Here is a 23,322-nt window from a genome sequence, read left to right on the forward strand (position 1 = left end):
TCAAATTTCTGAATTTCACTGAATACAGTTTAAATGTTTGAAATCCTGGTGAAATCCTCTGGCTGCTCCCACGCCATGATGTATATTGATTTAGTCTTCGTCAGTAGGACATAGTAGTAGTAGTATTACACATCGGTGAAAAACCTCTGGCTGCTCCCATGCCAGGATGCACCAACGCACAAATGTTGGATTGAGTGAATTATAGGCTTGACTGAAGAAGGCAACAAGTTAATGTTTTTTTTTAAATAGATTTCAAAAGATTTATGAGACATGTTTATGTAAACTGATAATATTTTGTGATTCTACGCCACTTGAACTCTTGTCCTTTGTGTGAAATAGGCTACAGTATAATTCATTCATTCATTTTGTCTGTAGCCTCAGTTATTTTGCATCTAAAGGCAGCAGAATTAAATGGTTCATGGCTGATATTTCAAAATGTTCTCAGTAAGAAATGATTTGGAGCATTCCCTCACCTCTCTTCCTCTAGGGGAGACCTCCAACACTTAGAACTGAGTTTGGATCCAGTCTGTATCTGTTGAAAAACCAACTCCAAACTTCAGAAAACATCTGCATTTGTACTTGTATTCAACTTTGAATCTGGAATGAGCGTGATTCCTCCCAGAAATACCTGAATAGAGTAAGCTTGATCTAACTTATATAGGTCTTAAATACATTAAGGTATCAATTAATGACATCTAGAAGGACAAAGGTTTTGTTATTATGCTTATGTCTACAAATAAATTATCTGTTTCAGTGATAACATTAGTCACATAGGCCCATAGTTGTTAGGTGTAACCGTGTTTATTAAAACAAGGAAAGGAGACACCACACTACCACTCAAATTGACTTCAGCACCACTGCTGATTATACTTATGCATTTTATTTCAATATCAGTAGGCTACAAAGCAGATTTCAGTGCTCTGGGTACATCATGCTTTTAGTGTTAGAATGTCATTAGTTTTGTACCTCTGCCCTGCTCACAGTACCTTCACACTGTATATAATGTCTAAGCTACCACTTAAATCTCATCAGTGTTGACATTTTGAATCGTCGAGTCCATAGAAGGCTGTTATAGTTATCTGCTGTAGCTGCTTGAGAAACTTTATCTGCAAAGTGCTAAGTGTGTCTGCAACCTGCACTGCATTATTTTGTGCGAGAAATGACCATGACAAATTTTGCAACTCCATCACTCTCAGTATTCTCAGGGCGTATCCTTACAGCAGCTCATTCTGTGAAATAAACATTGTTATACTGTACAGAAACTGGCAAAACTGGCAAAAAGTCTGGGCTGTCAGTCTTGCTCTCCCCGAGAGAGCGAGTGTCAACCAGTCAAGCCTCTGCAAACTCTGCATAAGTCAAATAGAAACAAAGCAACAAAAAACTATGAATAAAATTGTGGAGTTTGAATTGGATTTGAAGTGAATGTCAAAAATAGGTTATTACCTTTGGAGTTTAAGCTCCCAAGCTTATACTGATCATTGCAAGTATCTGAAATTGTGTGTGGGAATTTCATGAGTAGTATCATTGACTGCTCTTCCTATTTACACAGCACATTCTGAGAGGATAATTGTATGGAGGCAATTAATAAATAATTTCTGAAAGTGTTAATTGTACTACTGTACTCCTTTTTCTTTAATTGACCTTTGTTGGCATCCAAGGAATTGCAACAACATGGAGAGGTCTCTGGCACAGTAGCCTGACATTAATGAAAACATCACATTTTCACAAAAGAGACAAGTAAGCTGCTAATTAGAGTAGAGATCAAAGAGAAACATCTAACGACCTGGTAATATGTCACAATGGAAAATATTATAATAATAATGCTGCTTTGTCATTTGCTTTTTTGCCTTGAGAACAAAATGTGTTGTGACCCCCTTTGCTCGCTTGTAGCTCTGTCCTCCATTGGTGAGATGCAAGGAGAGGGGGGGGGTCATTCCAGAAGGCTGGAAAGTGACTTTTGAAGGCAGAAATCTCAGCACTTGGTGAAAAACTGTTGAATCTTCGGTATTGATCAACAACCCAAATCAAACCCTCACAGATATATTATGGTCATTTTGTGCTATGAGACAGTAAAAATCTTACTTATTGTTATTATCTGTTATTTCAATTATTTATTTAAGCAGTGATGGTGTTGTTGATGTTGTGGCCTACCACTCTCCTACTGCTCCTCCCCTCACCAGTAAGACAGTGGGCAGCCAGGACATGGACAGTACAGCCGGTGCAGTGGGGAAGCAGAGTGGCGTAGTGAGTAGTGAGACTGGTTCAAACAGGGGAACTGGGTTCAAGCCCCTGTGTCGGCGAAAAAACATCCGCCCTGCTAAAGAGTCCTTGAACAAGACACTGAATCCCTAACAGCTCTAGGGGCGCTGTTGTGTAGCTGACCGTGACCTCTGACCTCCCTGTGGAGGACGGCAAGCGAAAAGAGAATTTGCCTCATTATTATTAGCAGGTACAGGACACTAGTGGACAGGTACAGATTACATTGGGCAGGAGGTACAGAATACAGTGGACAGCAGAAATACACTAGGATACAGTTCAAGCACCAGCTTCCAGGCCGGCAATGAGAACAGTCTCACATAAGTAAGGAAATAGAGCAAATAAATAAGATCAGACAGCACAGGGCATCTGCAGGGTACACACACAGCCAGAGGCCCCAGGGCAACGCTTACACATCCCAACAGGAGTGCCCCTTTCTCTCTCTCTCTCTTTCCCCTTTCACTCTTTCTCCCTAACTCTCTTTCTCTCCCCACACTCAGGCTTTTCCTCTTCCCTCCTCTGGCAACCGCTCTTATCCATTTAGCTGACTACTGGGCTCAAAAAATGTCATGATGCTCCAGTGTGTGGTTTGGTGTTGCACTGTACTCTATGTTGCTCACACACACACACACACACACACACACACACACACCCACACACATACACGCGCATGCCGACATATTATAATGGCTTATTCTCTCCCTCTCTCTCATTCCCATTCACCTTGTCTGTCCCTCATATAATTAAAACTGCGTATGCAAATGCTGAGTGTTTTCTCTTTGTGTCTGCATGTTTCACAGGGCCCGTCTTTGGCCTTCGTCACTCACAGCTAATGGATGTCCTTACCCAGTATGCCTACAATGACAGTTTCTATGATAATGGAACATGGAGCTTCAACGACACGGAGCAAGGGCAGAAGCACCCTTACAACTACTATGCCATGCTCCTTACACTGCTCATCTTCGTCATCGTCTTCGGCAACGTGCTGGTGTGCATGGCCGTGTCCAGGGAGAAGGCGCTGCAGACCACCACCAACTACCTGATCGTCAGCCTGGCTGTGGCCGACCTACTGGTGGCCACGCTGGTCATGCCCTGGGTCGTCTACTTGGAGGTAGGACAGCCAGGATGTACATGCACGTGCACACGCACACACACACACACACACACTCACACACACACACACACACACGCACACATCATTTACACAAATTTACACTCTTTGGATGTGCTCCAAGAGACATAAACTCTGGGGACACTAATTCTTGGGAGACAAGTTCTTGGCAAATTCATACGCCACACATACTGTACATACTCTCTCTCTCTCTCTCTCTCTCTCTCTCTCTCTCTCTCTCTCTCTGTCTCTCTCTCTCTGTCTCTCTCTTTCCCTCCCGCTCTCTCTTTCTCTCCCTCTCGTTCTCTCAATTCACAGTTCTTTTAGTGGCACAGTTCAGCTTTAGTGGCATGAAGCATTTCAGTATATGCTGCCAAAGCTATGGTAGTAATCAAGAATGCATTAATTAATAATGATGATACAACATTAATAATGATGATAAAAAGGTCCAATAAAATCAAAACAATAAAACAATAAATAAAGAAGAGATTAATGTAAAAATGAAGTATAGAAGAGTAAATTCACACACCACACATGCATGCTCTCCTCTCTCTCTCTCTCTCTCTCTCGCTCTCTATTTCAATGGTGTCTTTGGGTCAGCATTAGCAATAAAAATTTTAGAAATGTTTGTGAATTTGTTTGTGATAACAGCTATAATGGGAAATAATGCTTTCTGCTTTTCCAAAGCATTTCCACCATCACAGATTTATTTCCTGTCAACACAATATGATGAGAGAGCCTCTGAAGGCTTTGAGTTGCAAGAAATTAATACTCTCTTTAAGAAAACGCAAAACTTAAAAGATAAGAATTAAATTGGCGTCTGCGTTAACGTCATAGAAAATAGCAAAGCATATTATGACAGGCATTTAAATGAAATCTGATGGCAATAAAATAGCAATACATATTTCTAGTTAAAGTCTAGTTTAAGCATGGCAAGATGCCCACAGTGGTCAGCAGATCAAAGGATCAAGGTTAAACAGTTTGACAGGTAATGGATTTACATCATGACAGTAAATGTCAGTCTTGCGGTGGTTAAAGGCCTGTAATGTGGCGGCAATTTGTTACGATGTCAAAATGTCAGAGAATTCTATTCAGTTGTGGGTCAGACATGAATAATTCTTCATAATGCTGAGATGACTTTTAAATTCTTTGGTGTGAGGTATAATGTAACCCTGGTTTTGAAAGCAGGTATGACTAAATCAATGCCTGCTAACATTTGCAGCTTAAAGCAGAACAGAGCCTTGGGCTTGCATTGAATCAGCCTAATTTGACCAAATCAATAACAAGCAGGATGTGGGCTAGCTTTCAGAAATATATACTGTATATATATATGTCTCTATCTCTCCTTCTTTGCTCTTCTCTTCTGTCTAGCTTCTCAGACGTGGGGTTATTTTTGACCATCAGGCTTTGGGCCACACTGTTTTGACGTGGAGCGAGGCAATCTAAGACTGCAGGGACTCTAATCCTCTTGTGTCTGTCAATGAGCCATGATGATTACCACTCCGATCAAATTACAGTGTAGAGATCCATGGGATGTCATGGTTTCTCCCTCTCTATATACATGTATGTGTGTTGTTTGTATATACGGTACAATGTTGGGTGGGAGTGCATTGCTCAGTAACACCTTACAGGATATTTTTAGTTTTCCTAGTAGCAAGGAGTATGACGAATTACAATTTCAATAATATTACTGTTACCAGTCAAAAAAAAGAAATCATTATTTCTGTTATTACCCAACATCCACCGTCAACCCTGTCGTGTGTGTGTGTGTGTGTGTGTGTGTGTGTGTGTGTGTGTGTGTTGTGGGGGTTTTGACCTGTAACAAATGACGGCATTTTGAGATTCGACTTGGAGACGATGGAAGCACATGTGCTGAAAATGAGGACAACTTTGCCTAACTGGCAGTTTTTTGGTTTTGCCCCAGATGCACAGGGAAACACTAAAGAGCCAACCCAAGCAATATACTGAATTTGTAAAAGACTTGCTTTCACAGTCTATGTAAACACTACTCACAACAAATGGTATTAGCTCCGAAGAATTGGAAAGTAAACAACGTCACAGTATCGATGTTTTTCTGAGTTAACACGTTTTTGTGACTAAACACCATTACTAGTTTTGCTGGATGGACCCATGCCTGGATTAAGACCGACATTACCATGATTCATATTGTTTGTGAACTTTTTAGAAGTCATTGAAGGTGAGGAGTCGCCATTTTGAGTGAGTCTGTTGTTTTGTGTGCACTCCTGTTACAAATGGATTCAGGCCATCACTGATCCCTGATGTATATGTCCAATTGACCAATGTGATGAAATGTTAACCTAACACTCCAACCGGCTCTATTTTGCACCAGTGATGCTCATAATGTCATCATGCAGTAAGAGCCCTCTGCCTCCCCCAAACAAGGTGTCAGGGAGGTTATAGGAAATAATGGAGTAAATAAAGGCTTTTTGGACTCTACAAAACACTTTGATTATGCTGCACAAGCTGTTTAGAGAAATTTCATGGTTGTATCAAAATGATAGGCTACTTTTGGGAGTAGATGGAGTGAATTTGGAGCGCAGTTGTTTATAAATCGGAAGATGTGCAGGAGGGGAGCATACAGGAGGGGAGGAAGCAGCTGAGCGGAGCGAGTGCACAACTCTGTGAGCGATGAGCAGAATTTCAAATCAGTCAACTCTGCTCACATGCTCTGGCCTAGATGAAAAATGGCAGAAACGTTTACTTTCTCCAAATGGAGGTATTCTCACTATTTCTTTTTATTTTATTGAGTGACAGGATGACAAGAAAATTAGACATTGACACTGTTTGGCTCCCCTAATCATTAATGCAGAAGCATGCAGACAAGTGAGTTATACCAATTTTTGGCCTTTACAGAAGAGAGGATGCAATCGCCAATTTTGAGGGTGTAACACAAAAGTAATGTAACGAACAGTGTAACAAATTAATGCTCCTAAGCGTAATCTCTTCCTAAAATCAATGAGCAACTGCCATCATATCCTGATGAATTCATATTTACATTTTCCCATTTTCAGCTGAAAGACAGCACATCACATATCAAATATCAATTGTTATACAAAATTTGGAATACGAAGAGTAATGTATAGAATGGCATGGTGCCATGGTAACCAGCCTCTGGGTTGTATCACAATAAGGTCAACCACAAATTGGTATGAATAAAGTAAGATTTAAGTGAGTGCTCTACTAAGGTAGATTTGTTTCAGATTAGGCCACTGTGACACAGTAAACTGTCGTATCTTTAGCCCTAGCCTAAGTCCAAAACACTCTGAGTTGTAACTTGAGAAGAGTCAGCTCAAACTGCGTACTATCCACTCTTAACTTATTAAGAGGCTCACTCATAAAACTCCACAGTAACAGAATAGCGGCACGCAAATTCTGCGACCTGGTAATTTTATCTAATTGATAAATTTACCAGAGCTGTGAATACGTGACGGAGCCACATTACCGCTGTTATCCTCAGCTGTAGCCCAGGTGACAGCCAATCAAAACCAACATGTTAATTAACCTTTACGTATTTAACACCTTGCCCACACCTGTGTGTCAGTGCAATGGACCGCATAGACGTGTCAGAATGGCAGAGAAAACCTCCTTCCTCCTCATGCACTCCTGCTGCACTTCATTGTTGGTCTTGATAAACCCAATCACATTAGATGGAAATTGGCATTCATAACCACAATCAGAGTGGTAATTAATAATTGCAAAGCCAGTGTGTGAGTCATATTTTTTTAATCATTTTCTCATGTTTCCAGTGATAATTAATGCTCTGGGACACAATGTAACTATACTTGTTGATTTTTTAAATAATTTAAACTTATTTTCATCAGTTAACAGTCATTTCTACCATATTACATCTGACTAGAGCAGGTGTTTTTCAGGTCATGCATTCAGTCAGTCAGTCAGGTAACACTTAGTGAGATGTCGCTTCGTGAGATGGCCTCTAGAGGGCGTCTTTTACTAAGAAAGAGTGTCTTGACAGAGGAAAAAAAAGAGGGAGTGAATTTGACGACGTAACGTGCAGTATTGGTGGTTGTACCTGTTTAAGGAGCTTAAACTACTGGTTCGGTTCGTTTTATGACCAAAGTTTTGGTGTTTGGTCCTTCGGGCCAATCACAGTGCTTAAAAACGGAAAACTCCACTCAACTGGGATGCCGCACCACATTAAACGAATGGACAATCAAATGGCAGACACAGACAATCTGAGCCACGGAGCTGACAGGTTGTGTTGTGAACATGTTGAGAAAGAAGAAACTAGACATTCTTTCCTATTTTCACCCCAATGTGAGTGATAAAACAATGTGTTCAAGTGGATTTAACTTTTTTCTATGAAGTAGCACCGTTATGAGTGAAGCTAGGCTGCTGTATTTCTGCCTCTCCACCATGTTGACATTCCACAACAGCCCAATGGACAGAAATCTATCCATCAGTAATTCTGTACATTTTCCGTGTGGCTGCAGCTAGTGGAATTCAACACACGTGCCGTCGCCCTGTACAGGATCTGTACTTGTTTGGTTTGCGGTGTGCTTTTATGAATTGCTTTCACACTACGCAAATAATCATAACGACCTGGTATTTCACATTTTTGAATGCAAAAACACTCTGCCGTGACGGTATCTGCCCCGAATGTCACGCTACACCTGGCAGTTTTTTGAAGTTTTTTGAATAAGCCCCTGTGATCTGTGATGCAAAATGAGTATGTGTTTCCACTGCATAGTATGTTGAATTTGTTATGTTTTAAAATAAAACAAATCTTAGTGGTACAACCAGTGTTCATTTGCCAATATGCAATCCAAATATATTGTTTCATACCTCAATAAAATTCCCCCTGATCAAAATGGCCCTAAAAATCAAATCAAAGTGGCAAAGAATGGTCTTTGGAAAAAAAATTTCTTACCCTGCTTCTGAGGACTATGCAGGGAGGCGTACCCCATAGTGAAATACCTCACTCATGCTATCAGAGACCTAACAACCCATGAGATAAATGTATTTAAGAAGAACAAAAATAATCACTAGCCCATTAAAAATCAGCACCACATAAAAGCCAATTTAGAGATGCAGTACAGAATTAGAATGCATTGTGTACTAATCCAATGAGATTTTCTGCTTTTTTGTCTATAAATCCATTTACTGTCGTTAGTCTTAAATGGAAAACAAGGGAATCATAACACAGTAAGACAATAGTTTCTAAAATTGCACAAATAGCTAAATCTGTGATTATCATGCAGTGGGAGCAGGATCAGCAGCAGTTCAGGATCTTGGCAGATTGACAAAGTTTATTATTAGGATCAGAATAAACACTGCCTGCAAGTCAAATGACGGATGTCCCTCGCTTCAGTGTTTGGTTTGTTTCTTCATGTGTTGTTTCATTCACACTGTCCAAAACATGCTTATTTCAACAAAGACACAGAAAATCTGGTATTATGTATGCTTTGACACAATGACAATAAACACGAATATTGGTATCTGTTCATGGTTTTTGTTTACACCGTTCTTGGTTTATCTCTCCTTTGTTTTCCCATCACTCTCCCCGTCTTTTTATCCAGCCCGTTCTCATTCCCAACTCATCCTATGTTGACTCTTTGTCAAATCCCTTGGCGTCGCTATAACGACACTAAAGGTACCCTTCTGAGTCTGCATAGGACACACCGGGTGTTCCATAGACTCCATGGTAAAGCCTCTCGTGGCAGTATTGGACGCCTGCAACTTTCTCTCCTGGACCACGGAACACACAGTCTGCCGTACATTTTCTGCCCAAATAAGGCATTCCGCTTTGATGCATTTCTTTGCTTGAGCTCTTTGGTGCTAATATTAATTTTTAAAAAAATGGTTAGTATGTTTGTAGATCAATTTCGAGGCCAAATGAAAAAAAAAAATAGCTTGCATTTACCATTTGATGTCACCTGCTAGATAAATAAATAAATTTGGCTCATAACTTATATAACAAATTATTTCAGTGGCATCTCACTAAACTCCATAAAATATAGCACTTTATAATGACTGTATTGTTACATCTATTTTACAATAAGCACAATTTAAATAGAAGAACACAGTCGGGAGTTAACGTGTCTAAACGTTGTATAATCCGTTTCGTCATTGAACATACCTCTTTCTGCCCATGAAACAGAGCTGATGAAATCGTGGCAAAATAGCACCAAGCAGGAAGCAGGAAATTTCAGAAAATATTGTATTTCAACCCAACTCAGTGCCGCCTGCCATCAGTAAACCCACTCCCATGAAAGTACAGCTCAATAGCTTTCTAGAGTTGAGTTGACCCCATGTCTTTAGCCCCTTGTGTTGCTGCATAATAAGCCTTCAAAAGTAGCCCAGGGTCAGAGTTCAAAGGGCAATATTGCAGTACAGGAACGACCCATGTTCTTCATATTGACATATGTTACTCTCCAGGTCAAGGCCTTTCCAAAAATGTCTTTAATTTTGTCCTATGACAAAGTTAAATATTCACCTCTGTCCCGCCCCAGCCTCTTTCAGGCGTAGTTTCTGAGACCCTAAAGATTTCAATTTGGTGTTAGAGACCATGGCTGTAACTTAGTTCCTCACCTTAAAAATCTATCAGCATGAACTTTGAAGATGGGTTTGTCATGGAGTGTGGGCCGTGCCATCGCCTTGCCCTTTATTATTAAATGCTAAATTAGCATTAATTACCAAAGTTTTCACATTCTGCCAAGCATGACTATTTGAGAGCAGGCACATTATGCTCGACCCAAGCTCTGGAGATTGTTTAAAATTGAGGTGGATGAAAACCCAGGCACATTCTTTATTAAAAATTAATGATCGTTTTGTGATGGTGGAATTCCAGCCATATTACACAGTTACACCTTTCAGATTCGACAAGCTTCGTGAGTGGCAACAGTGCAGATCTTGAAAGCTGAGAAATGTTATGGCTCAAAAACTGTAACATGAATGGCATACTTTTCATTTGTGTTTTTGTCGTTATTGTTGTTGACTGTATGTGTCAACTGGACGGATAAGCGGCTGGACTTTTAGTGAGGAGACGGAGACATATCTTGGTTGCAACCACACTGTGGCATTTATTCACCACTGCACGCACAACATGACAGCATCCTTCCACCTACCACAAAAGAGACTGAATGGGAACAGGCAGCCTTAATAGTTCTCTGCTGCAGGTAATTAGTGGGAAGCTACCAACAATGGGGGGTTTCTCACACACAGACATAAACACCTCAAACTTTACATCCTAATGAATAATACATATAAGACAAAAATGTTATTTACATAATTACATATTCCTTATTAATACATCAATAAATAAATGACATATTAATACTCAATTACACCAATAATAGATATTACTTCCCCCCTTCCCGGTGACCTTGCTAAATAGAACCCTCCCGGAACTTTATTGGTGTGCAGGCCCCGGGGGACGTGTTTTGCCAGAACACCCTGGGAGTAGGAGACAACAGGAAGAGGTAAGTCTGCAGAGATATGGTTCTATTTCAGTTTACTCTCTTACATACTAGACTGGCCTTCTTAAATACATGGCAGCACCTAAATACAACATAATAGCAGTTCACCACCCAAACACAAGATTATCCAGTCTCCTGTTTGCGAGAGCGCTAACCGTATTTCTTTTACAGGTGGATTGGCCAACTCCACCTGCCGCAGTGTCTGCAACACGTCATCATAACAAGCAACCAGAATGTATTAACATGCAAATATACTCAATAAATATCACTACAAAATAAATCGCCATGTGTAATCACTGTGCTATATGTGCAAATATACTGTTCAATAATTACAGTGTCCTATGGTAACGGACAGTCTCTGTTACAGTATGCAAGAATTACTCTTGCATACAATCATCAAATTGCCTTATTGTCAATTTGATGATGAAGTATTTCAAAATTTAAATGTGTGAGTGTCTGTAAGAATGCCACCTTAATAAAGGCAGCCTAGTTTCTTATTAAAAAGAAGGGTGCCTTAGTTTAATTTCATCCTGATTTTGATTTAAGTGACGCCTCAAACTGCCCCCCTTAACCACTTTCCCAGTTCCCCAGCCTCCATCCATTGCAATTTCCCAACAACATACCTTTGCAAATAGGTGCAGAATGCTGATACATCCTGGATTATGATATGCTGTGTACAATCTGTAGATATAAATTGAAATGCGGGGTGAAACAAAGCAGCAAAGACAGAAATGAGGAAAATATGCCACAGTCAACATTTACATAACAATTGAATTTCTTTCTTTTGTTTTGATTTCATTGTTTGTGTCAGACAGATGCAATAATAAACCTTATCCATTTCACATCCACCGAATGGGTTTCCCAGATATGAATATGTCGCAGCCAAGATGACCTGTAGAGGTATATAGTTCTTGTGAATCCCATAAATTTATTACATATGATGTGGATGAGGATGGAAGAGGCGGGGGTGGGGTGGCAGAGCAGGAGAGAAGAGGAGGTACCTATAGACTGAGGTGGGGGGAGAAGAAAATTGAGCGATGAAAGAGAGGGAGTGAGATACAGGCCGATTGAGCGTAGAGAACAAGAAGATAGATAGAGTAAAGGAAGTGTGCAGTGAGAAGACAGATGTCAGGAGCAAAAGGGTAGAAAAAATGCAAGAGGAGAGGAGAGGTTGCAAGAGAGAAAGAAAGAGACAGAGAGAGAGAAGAGGCATTCATTAGGGCTGTCAGATCATTCTGTAATCACCAGTAGTGTTGTAGACACCAGCAATGACACAAGGATGTTCAAGCTGGCTGTTAATTCTGAAGACATCGCCTAGGGACGCAGATTAATCAGCCAGACAGATGTAGGGTTGCAGTTGAATGCAGGCATGGCAGCACTATGAAGGTGAATACTGTATGAACACAAAAGTGCTGAGAGGCAGAGATCGCTGGCATGACTACTCTTGAACTAGAGTTTACAATCCTCACTCAACTCCCCCTCTTTCTCTCTGTCTCTCTCTCTGTGAGCCACCTCGGTGCTTTGGGGAAAAGCAGGTGGGCTGCAGTGTCAGGCGTGGTGTGGCACCGGACCACTCAGGCCTGACAGAAGATCACTGATGTTAGTTTCATCATCGACTCTTTAAGTTGTGTAACAGAGAGCAAAGCTGGTACCAATGCGAACAGGTTTTAACTGAAAGCCACCTAGGGTTGTGGACCAGTGTGTCATAGGATCTGACTCACATGGAGGGCATTTATAATTCTGCATAATTCCTATTGATGTAACTGAAAAGATGTATGATGAAGATGATGAAGAGATGTATTGAGTGAAGTAGATCAGATAATTCAGTGGTTCTCAACCTGGGGGTCGGGACTCCCCAGGAGGTCGCAAGATCATTTTGGGGGGTCGTGAAATTATTCATCATAGGACAGGAAAAACATATTTCTACTATAAAGATTTATTATGTGTATTTTTTCAGGTTTTTCTCTAATTTTTGCTTTGTTCTTGAGAAATACTGAGTAGTTTTAAGCATCTATGCCTCTGATAATGAATCAAATGAAACAACCCGGAAAGAGAAAATAATTCTTTGGTTGAAATGTTCACCACGCTGCATGTGCACACCTGTAACAGGGGGTCACAAATAGCCATTGCTTCGTTGTAAGGGGTCACAAGCCAAAAAGGTTGAGAACCACTGAGGTAATCTACTGATGTCTCTCATGTTTTGTTTAATTCTGTCTTCCCATGCTTCACTCTTGCGGTGTTTCTGCCCTCCCCCCCTTTTTTCTTATTGTTGTGTAAATAATGTGAAAACTAAACAAAGAGACTGGACTGTCAGGATCTCTTTTTGTTGCAAAAGAAAAACATCACTTCTAGGTGAGGTGCTGCCTTCTCTGGGCTAACGCAATGGTTTTGTTCTGTTGACTATCACTGCGAACGCCCATTTGTTGTTGTTTTTCTCTTCCAGGTGGTGGGAGAGTGGCGTTTCAGCAAGATCCACTGTGACATCTTTGTCACACTGGATGTGATGATGTGTACAGCCAGCATCCTCAATCTCTGCGCCATCAGCATTGATCGGTGAGTTTGCCGCCACACATATTGTTCAGTCCCAATGCCTGTCATGCTTCCTGCCTGGATTTGCAATGGAAATCTTTAGGTTGTAAATCACAGAAGAGAAACTGTACCTGGTGGAATTGAGGGCTCTTTTCAGTGTGTGGCCTTCAATGCTAAGTGCCTTTTTCATACAGGGCTTTCACATTCTATACATAAGAATGGGTATTTTATAACCAAACATAATTTTATATGAAAGCACATAGATAAAAGACTAAACCAGATGTTGTTCTGTTGTATGCGATCATCTCAATATGAGAAATTGCAGCAATTTATGAACTAAAATTGCTACATCACTGCATTTATTTTACTCTTTTCAAAAGGAATCATCAAAAATACCGTAATTACCTTATGCCTATTTTCATATCTTTACTTACCCATCAGAAGAGGCTACCCATAAAAAAATGGCTTTTTGAAAATCATCATGTCTTATTCCAATTCTAGAATGAATAAGGAGGCATGAATATAACTTGCTGCTTAAAGGACTGCACCAACTTTTTTTGGAGCTTGGCCCATTGGTCAGCTTACCCAATATGTGACAAGAGGGTTGGCACCAAAATCATCTGTGTCAGGTAGACAGCTCTATCCAGTGCGCATTCTAGCGCCAAAGTGCCGCCCCCCAAGCCATCAGAGCTCCACAGCACGCACACTTGGCTCATGGACGAGGCGTGGAGCTCGCTCACATGCCTTCCTGAAGCTATAGCTAGAAGAAAGGCTGTGTTGAAGGACAGACACTTCAGATCCAACTGCCCCAAGGGCTCAAAAAGGGGGGTAGATGAAAGGGCTTCTAGCACCACCTCTAGAGTCCCATGAGGAAACTCACAGAACTCATGGAGTCTTCTGCTGCTGAGACCCCCAGTTTGGTTCCCCTCCAACATGCCAAGCTGATGGTATGTTGAAACAGTTATGTACGAGGCATCATGCTAGTAACAGTATATAGTATATGCACCGAAGTAGTGCTAAACTGTATGCAAAACTGGCGACCCACTACTGCAGCAAGCAGGCAACGTAACTATATTTGACCAATGATAGAGGCAAAATGGATCTCAAACACCAGTAACTACAAAAAAGCGAAAGAAAAGAAATCTCAGTTCGCAGCTGAGCAGGTGTGGCTCTACATGCTGTGGTTATTCTGCAGCTGCGAGCGCAAATGCTCTATGCCCAGTAATGGCCTTTCAGATATAGTAAGGGAACCGAAAACAGTTCCCTGACTATTGTAATAGGCCTAGTAAGCTAACAGTGCTCCTCCTGATACACGATTGAGTCGCCACTAAAGATTTTCAGTTTTCCGGGAAGTGAAAGAATGAGATTTTGATATAAACATACAATAAAATACATTATACTCTCATACATTTTGTCTTTTTTTTTTACCTAAATTGTCAAATAGGTGTATGGTATGATTGTTAGAATGAGCTAAAAAGGCAAAAAAAACGTAATTTTTCATTTTATCTGAAGGTCTGAAGGTTGTGTCAAGAGTGTGTTTTGTTCGAGCTTTCAGCAGAGAGCTATAGGTAGTGGTCATGTAATCTTGACAACTAGAACATTTATTGAGCAGTGACTTCTGGGTATATTTATACTCAAAATGCCACATACAAACTGTAGCTCTCATGGTTAAGTCTAATGAATACCAAGGCCATAATATTTCTCATGTCAACATTATATAGTATGTTTAATTTTACATGGTTTTCTACTTGGCTGCATTTTTATGTTAAATCTAAATGCAAAGTAAATATTCACCATGGTTATATGAAGTTTGAATAGTAATTTCAACTGTTATTGAAGTAGCTTGAATTAGAATACAAAATGTGCATCTCATGTGTAGAGAAAACCTTATTATTCTGAATAATCTCATGGTAGCCAATTGTTTGTGTGTCTTTGAAGTGACTGTTGCAAGCATGCTAGAGGGAAATTGCATACATTTTTTTACATTTGGATATTATTCATGGCTGTACTTGTGAACACTGATCACTGAAAAGATGACTGACAGGATCATGACTGACAGGACTGACAGTGCAGGATCATTATCCCTGGGATAAGGTTACATTTCAGGGTCCACACTGATAGCACTACACCACAGTAACACTCATTTGCAGAAGTTCAGATGAATTCACTGACTAATTTATCTCCCATCAATTATCAGTAAAGCAGCTCCAGGCAGTACAGTCATTCAGAGGATTGGCTCTCTCTGTATGCTTTGTAAGAGTTGTTCACATTCACCAACATGGATCAAATTTGCAGGCCATAGAATAATGTGTTATACATTCATGTCTATATCAAACTGCTGTTGCAGAATAAATAATAGATGCATATGTTGAATAATTACCCTTTTTTCATCCTTACTTCCCATGTGCGTTTCTATAATCAAATCCATACAAAGTAGTCACTGAAGAGCTTGACCCGCTTGAAGGCTTTACACCTTAAGTCTTTGAAACCAAATTACGAGGAAATCAATGCATGAGACGCTGTAAAAGGTTGTACATTTCCTGGGGATTTCAGCCAGCTCACTAATAAGGTCAGCCAATGTACTGAGGTTAAATGATAAGGTCTTTCCTTAGAGACGTTAGAAAGACACAGCCTACCTTACTGCCTCTTCATGTAGACTACAGCCCGCAGCACAGCGTCACAGGCGAAGGGTCAATTCACCACCAAAAATATCTGATCAGAGATGAAAGACAACTATCATCTGGCTTTTTACAATGTAAGCTTGTCGTCAACATTTAGTTCTCCCTTTATGAACATTTCTTTAAGATTATAAGATTGATGCTGTCTCCATTATGTGCAAGTGTAAGATGTTGCCATTTATTGCCTCCTTCAGTGCATATCAGCCAGAAAATAAAACTTCAGAGAAAATCTGCATATATCTTCTCCTACACTGCATTCTCCATCATGTGGGCATCCTGTAAAGAGTTACTGGATCTTAAAATGAGCATTAAAGGATACCTTGACGGTTCGAATTGTAGTTGGTTATTCTTCTCCACTCGTCACATCATGGAAAATGTTTCAATATCTGAAAAAAAAACTAAAACTCAAAATCAATCAAAATGAAAATGTCATTTTTATGGTAAGAGTGGAGGTAGAAGTACGCATCAACCAAAATAGACTTGATTGGAGTGCTTAACCTTAACACTGAACCTAGAGGAAAAATGTAGCATATCCAAAAATAAAAGTAGTATGGCAGACTATTCACTTTTCACTTGTTTTTATTGGCACACACACAATAAATTCAAGTGCCAATAAATTCAAGTGAAAAGGGAGTACTCTGCCATATTTTATTTTTGGATGTATTACTTTTTTCCTCTTAGTCATTTTTATGTTGGTTGTATGTTGGAGAATGTGGAAAAAGAGATTTATGCAACTTTGCAGCAAGCTTGTTCCCATCAATGTCAATGAGGAATCCTAAAAAGCATGCCATTAAAAGTGTTTTAGAGAAACCTAGGACCAAAACAGAAACATTTCCAAAATGTTCAAATCCAAAATGTCAAGCTATCCCTTTATATATTAACCTAAATACCTTTACCCGACTATGCTCCTGACAGCCTCTAAATCCTTAGAGCAGAGCTGCAGTTGAACTTTTGTTGCTAATACTTTTGAGCTCTCAGCTGAGACAAACTTTAGTCTTGAAAGAATATTTTTGCCATTAAAAGATAAGAGCTGTGTTAAGCCTTAATGACCTTTGTATTTGCTCAGTTGACAAGTCTTTACATCAGAGAATAATACAGTCTGTGTTGTTTTTTAGCTGTGCATGCACCAGCAACTGTATTCTCCTCTGCTGACATTTTCGTTTAAAGCAGCACCGTTTTCTTGCCGAAAGCCTAACAAAATGTAAGCTTCAACTCTATCAGAACAACTTGAAACAAGTTTTGACACAGTTTGCTAAAAAATGATCTGAAATACAGTGAAAGGAGGGATGCATTGGAAGTGATTTTAGAAGATGATGAAAGGAAAATCGCAGGTGGCATAAGCTGCAGACAAAAGCTAAATCTTCAATTGATGATTTTCCTTCTTTGTTTGGACATGCTGCATGCACCTACAGCATGATATGCAAATTCTTGACAGTTTGTAAAGTTCTCAGGTACATTTAGATGTGGCAGGTTTTAGTGTCAGGGCTTTCGCTGTCTCTTTAAAATTATTCTGTTAAATAATCTTCTTTTAAAATTATTCTTCACACATTCTTTCTGACCATTTTATTTTTTGACAGTTTCTGCTTTATTGGGCAGTAAATAATGGATCTAGTTACAGGAAAAATGGGAAGGAGAGAGGGAATGATATGTGGCATGGTCATGAGGCAAACTTAAATTCAAATGTTTTGAGTTAAAAATGTACATCTTACTTCCTCATCCACAGAACCATCGAAACTCCCAGGTCCTTGTCACATTGTCCCAGGTGTCTTGCAGAAAGGTGTCATGTCTCACAGTTGTTCTAACAAAGTGGTCTCTCTCTCTTTATTTGTTTGTTTTTGTTTTGTTTTTTTCCACTCACCTTACAGTTACACGGCAGTTGCCATGCCAATGCTGTACAACACTCGGTACAGTTCCAGGAGACGGGTCACAGTAATGATCTCTGTAGTGTGGGTATTGTCTTTCGCCATATCCTGTCCCCTGCTGTTTGGCCTAAATAACACAGGTAAGAAAGAGAACAAATACTAACAGCTGCCCTAATGTCCCCTTAAAGGAATAGTTCAGTATTTTGAACCCTGGGTCCAAATAACATGTTTTCCGTCATGATCCCTATTAGTAGAATCCATAATTGTAAAAAAAACTAGCTTTCTGTCAATAGTGATGTGTTGTATTTGGATAGGAACTATTTTTTCTCAAAGATGCATTACCTTCTAAGCCGGTGTAAGCGTCCACGAGAGCCAGAAGAATCCAAAAATAACTGCTGACAGAAAGCTTGGTTTTTCACAGTTTTTTCAAGATAACATACTGACATCAGTATGATTATACCGTGAGCGTCGTGTTTTGTAAAACAATGTTTATCATGATTTTCAAAGACTGTTGCTTATGCCCCTATAGGTTTCTATTGCAGTAGAGTAGGAGGGGGCTTCCCGGTGTTACCGGACGGGCGGAGCAGGCGGCTAGCGAAGTTCTGGTTTCTACTAATAGGGATCATAACGGAAAACATGTTATTTGGACCCAGGTTTCAAAATACTGAACTATTCCTTTAAGTCCCCTTTTTCTTAAGCAAAAGTGCTTTTTCATGGTAACTGATTAAATTTGCAGGACAATGGTGGAACTACTATGTTATTCATATGCAAGTCTGCTGCACAATATGTAACATCTCATAGGAATATACATAATAACATACACTCTGAATAGTTTTGTAGCCTACGTTTTTGCCACTCTATTATATGACAGCTGATACAGTACAGACTATCTGGCATATCCTTGTTCATATTTCATTAATATTACATTAGCAACCCAAGGCGGAATGACAGCAACTGGAGCCATTTGCAATTACTACAAGAATGAATCTCTTCTATCAGCTGACAATTATCCCATTTCATAAATTATTATTGTCTCATTAACTGTTCCAGTTAAACTTTTATTTCAAATTGGGCCCCCCAAAAAAAGACATAATAGCAATAATGATAATGATAAATAATAATAAGGAGAGTTTTTTCTTCAGGAATGCTACTAACAGGAAAGCACTGTGACAGTGGTGTGATCATAAGATATTTGCTTTGCTTTGGCCTTGTGCATATAAGCTTTGTTAAAGTGACTCCCTTTCAGAGAACTGCGCTGGTCCGTCTGCAAAGTTGTTACAGAAAGCAAGTTAATAAAATGGGTTTTAGGAGGTGCTTTTGAATACTGAATATTTAGTTAGCCTAAGCTCGAAGGGCAGATTGTTCCACAGCGCTAATGAAGAACGCTCTGTCCCTTTGCCCTTGAGTCTAGACTGTGGAACAGACAGGAGGCCTCTGCCTGAGGACCTCAGGGTGCGCTCTGGCATGTAGGGAGTTAAAAAGGTCAGTAATGTAGCTTGGTACCAGACCATGTCGAGCTTATGAGTAAAATCTTAAAATCAATTCTAAAATCAATTCTAAAATTAACAGGTAATCAGTGCAAAAAGGCTAAGATTAGAGTGAAATGATTTTTAGGTTTGGCACCAAACAGAGCGCTTGCTGCAGCGTTCTGGATAAACTGCAGAAGTAAAAGGGACTTTTGAGTGAGGCAGGAGTAAAGAGAGTTGCCGTGGTCTAAGTGAATGAAAAAAAAAATGCCCTTCTCCAAGTGAGCTGAGGATAGGATTGGTTTAATTTTAAAAATAAATCTCAGCTTCTCTCAAAAGTTTAATTGCAATCAAAGAACACCCCGAGGTTTTTAGGTTTTGTGTTTGAATTCCCCAGTTTACTGAGGAAAGTTTTCAAAGAGTCAGGGGGACCAAAAAGAACAGTTTTGGATTCGCTGTTAATAAATTGCAAGAAGTACTTGGACATCCAGCTCTTAATGTCTTAAAGGCAGACTGTCAAGACAATTGGGGTCACTGGACTTTGAAGGGAAGATGTCCGACATGCAGTCTAAAGCCTGAATCCACCATATGCTTGTCTCCGCAGCTACTCGCGACGAGTCTCTCTGTGTGATTGCCAATCCAGCCTTCGTGGTATACTCCTCCATCGTGTCCTTCTACGTTCCCTTCATCATCACTCTGCTGGTTTATGTGCAAATTTATGTGGTGCTAAGGAAGCGAAGGAAACGTGTAAACACAAAACCAAAGCAGCGTGCCTGTCAGGCTGCCGACCATGACATGTCCGCTTCACTGAAGGTGAGCTAGCAGTATGGGATCTGTTTACGACTAACACACTTTTAAAACCTCCCTATCAGTCTGGAATTGAGGTAGACCTAGATTATGACAGGGCTCTTTTTTTTCTTTCTGTGCTTCCCAGGACATTTAAAAATCGATGTAGATGACTGAATAGAGTGGAAAACTGTGGAAAACACTCTTTTGAATCTGGTGCCCTTTGAAATTATTCTGAAAACAAACATCTTGTTCTCACTATGAAAATGCAGTCAATAATTTTCTCAACCCAATTATACTCGACGGTTTTATGGACTGGCGCTGGTATTATGTTAAGGAGGAAAACCCAGACATGAGGAAGATTGATTTTCTCTGAAAAACAATGGGTAACATTCAAGATTCAAGGGATTGAAAGGGCAAGTCTCAATTATAGGCTACCTAAGGCATTATGGGAGTGTTTTCCCCTATATGTAGATGTACTCTTCTATAACTGCTTACATCATAGAAACCCATTTCAATCTTAATGTTACATTTACTGGATTGGCAGGTTTCTGTGTCGAAAGCCGTAACGCAACAGTAATTATGATGGGCCTTAAACGACCTTTCGCTTTTCTGGTTATTGATTTTACTGACATGGTGAAGCTCAGTGGGCTCAGCACAGGAAACCAAGTAATGCTTTTCATTCAGCGTACTACATTACTCATGTTCATGCATGGTTTTGCCCTGTGGTTTGTATGTGTGTTTGTGTGTGTGTCTGTGTCTGTGTGTCTGTGTGTCTGTGTGTCTGTGTGTCTGTGTGGCTGTGTGGCTGTGTGTCTCTGGACAGAAAGAGGGCAATAAACTCCAAACAGTAAAGAGCAGAACAGGGTGGAAAACAGATTAAAAAATGACTTAGCAATTTTCATGAAATGTGGACTTCATGGAAAGTAGATATGAATATGTGTATGACACAAGCTAAAGTCTTTATGGCAGCATATTGACTGGTTGGGGACATAATCATTACGGAATCAAAGCATCTAATTTCAATGGAGTTTCACTTTTACTGTTAATTGTTGGATGAGATTGTTTCACATTAGTGAGCATTGTCCATTGTATTGAATTTTCAGGTCAATGTAATTTATTCTGCAGATCAGATTCTTGCTTAATAGCTTTTCTGTGCCAAAACTACATGTAGCCTTATTTGATCCCGTAGGCTGTGGCACCTGTGCTTAGCCAACCTTATGGCAGTTGTGCTTTGACACTGTCTCCTCTTCTCTCCTGACACAGCTGTTTTTGTTTCAGGATAAGTGCACTCATCCAGAGGATGTGAGGCTGTGCACCATGATTGTTAAATCTAATGGGAGTTTTCCTGTCAACAAGAAGAAAGTGGTGTGTTGTCAGTTTTGTTTTTTTGTATTTTTTCGTTTTTTTTTTTCTAAAAAGGTTAATTGGAGGAAGCAGATATTTGTTTTGCCTGTAAAAAATTTAGCAAGGTGTCACCTTGAGTTTTTCCTCCATTTCTCAGATAATACAAAAGCTACTTTTTCCGCTGCTGTGAACACAGCAAACACAAATTGAAGAATGGAGAAATGATAATGTGTGTTTAGTTTAAATGTCGCCCATTTTACAAATACATAACTGAATAATGACCATTCAATCCATGACTTTTCTGCTTACCTTAACTTTTCCGCAGATATTCATCAAAGATGTTGCCAATGAGGGGGAAGACCTGGAGCTGGACGAGCTGAACAACAGCGGCAGCAGCCAGAAGCAGAAGCAGCAGCCACAGTGCGCTCTGGGAGACGCTCCGGCTACCAGCCACCAGCAACTGATGCCCACCAAGGCCAACGCTAGCCCCACCTCCACGCCCCCCACGCCGCCTGAGGATGGCCTAAAATCAGAAAAGAACGGAGACCCTGCCAAGGAGGTCCTGGTGGATCCAGCACCCGTTGTGGCCAAAGCCTTCCAAACGCAGGCTTTACCCAATGGCAAGACTCAGACCTCTGTGAAAACCATGAGCAAGAGGAAGATCTCCCAGCAGAAGGAGAAGAAGGCCACTCAGATGTTAGCCATTGTCCTAGGTCAGTTGGCTCATTCCTTAGTTGATGCTGATGTTTCTTTTATTTGCTTCATTTGCTATAAAATGATACACAATCAGTTATATATAACTTTAAATTTAAAATTCTGTCATGTTATATTGAATTACATTGAACTGCAAAGTAGATTAGATTAAAATGATTGTTGTATGTAAGAATATATACTGAAGTGAAAATGGCATTGTGAGAAATGAAGCATGTACACAACCAAATACCTATGTTTTTTATTATCAAAGTATATGCAAAACAACATGCACTGCCAGTTATCACGATGACTGACATGACACTACTACTACGGATGCTTATGAGGTTTCTTCAGATTATCCTAGGAGATGAAACCAAATATTTGTTTCTATTCTAATTTATCACAATGTGGCTAATCCTGTACTCTTTGTACAAGCTCCCAGCTGTCTGAGTTCCCTGACTGCTTGTGCAGGTGTTGATATATTTCCTTCTAAATCCCTGGTAAGACCTAAAAAGGAGCCTGGAGACCACGATGCAGACAGTGATGTAACATTGGGAAAGGGCTGTGTTTATTGTCAGGGAGATAGAGGTCTATTAGAGTCCAACTCCCAGATACTACACCCATATTTGAGTGTGTAAAAAAGTGCCTCACAGACTTTCTCTCTCTCCCACTATCTCTGCGTACGGGTGTCTCACTCTCTCTATCTCTCTAATGTTTCCCTTTCTCGATTATTTCCTTAGGTGTATTCATCATATGCTGGCTGCCGTTTTTCATTACGCATATCTTGAACACCCACTGCACCAAATGCAAGGTTCCTGCTGAGATGTATAATGCTTTTACTTGGCTGGGCTACGTGAATAGTGCTGTAAATCCTATTATATACACCACCTTCAATGTTGAATTCAGAAAGGCATTCATTAAGATCCTGCACTGCTAAGATCACAGGATCACCTGTCTGATCAGACTGAGGGAGGAGCGATGAAGCGAAGCATCTCTTCTGGCAAATACCTCGTCCTGTTAAGGAAAAAGCATCGCAAGGGGAAACTGCAATCTGCTTTTTAAAGTCATGGAACTGAGTGACTGGAAAACTGACAGTGTCTTATCGAAAGGCATACTGGGTCTTTGTGAATTATTTGT

General features: G+C 40.1%; 1 protein-coding gene across 2 annotated transcripts; it reads left to right on the forward strand.

Annotated features, from left to right (window-relative positions):
- Positions 1-3,067: 3,067 nt before the first annotated feature.
- drd2a (dopamine receptor D2a) lies at positions 3,068-23,122 on the forward strand. Of its 2 annotated transcripts, XM_071529950.1 has the most exons (7): positions 3,068-3,367; positions 13,268-13,377; positions 17,897-18,033; positions 19,964-20,172; positions 21,427-21,513; positions 21,818-22,205; positions 22,926-23,122. In XM_071529950.1, exons 1-7 carry the CDS (start codon positions 3,089-3,091, stop codon positions 23,120-23,122), a joined length of 1,407 nt encoding a protein of 468 aa, XP_071386051.1. In that variant the 5' UTR covers positions 3,068-3,088. The 2 variants fall into 2 exon arrangements, with proteins under 2 accessions (XP_071386051.1, XP_071386050.1); XM_071529949.1 differs by lacking the exon at positions 21,427-21,513 and having other exon boundaries at positions 3,089-3,367.
- The last annotated feature ends 200 nt before the right edge of the window (positions 23,123-23,322 follow it).

The sequence above is a fragment of the Centroberyx affinis genome, unplaced genomic scaffold, assembly GCF_046629955.1.
Source record: "Centroberyx affinis isolate AG114_WGS23_722 - 3 ecotype Tasmania unplaced genomic scaffold, CSIRO-AGI_Caff_v1 ptg001854l_1, whole genome shotgun sequence".
NCBI lineage: Eukaryota > Metazoa > Chordata > Actinopteri > Beryciformes > Berycidae > Centroberyx > Centroberyx affinis.

What these genes read in the sequence shown, in the direction of transcription:
- drd2a (XM_071529950.1), top strand. Translation starts at nt 3,089, where the DNA reads ATGGATGTCCTTACCCAGTATGCCTACAATGACAGTTTCTATGATAAT. An exon ending in TGCGCCATCAGCATTGATCG is followed by an intron (nt 13,378 to 17,896) that starts GTGAGTTTGCCG and finishes CTCACCTTACAG; the next exon opens with TTACACGGCAGTTGCCATGC. An exon ending in ACATGTCCGCTTCACTGAAG is followed by an intron (nt 20,173 to 21,426) that starts GTGAGCTAGCAG and finishes TTTTTGTTTCAG; the next exon opens with GATAAGTGCACTCATCCAGA.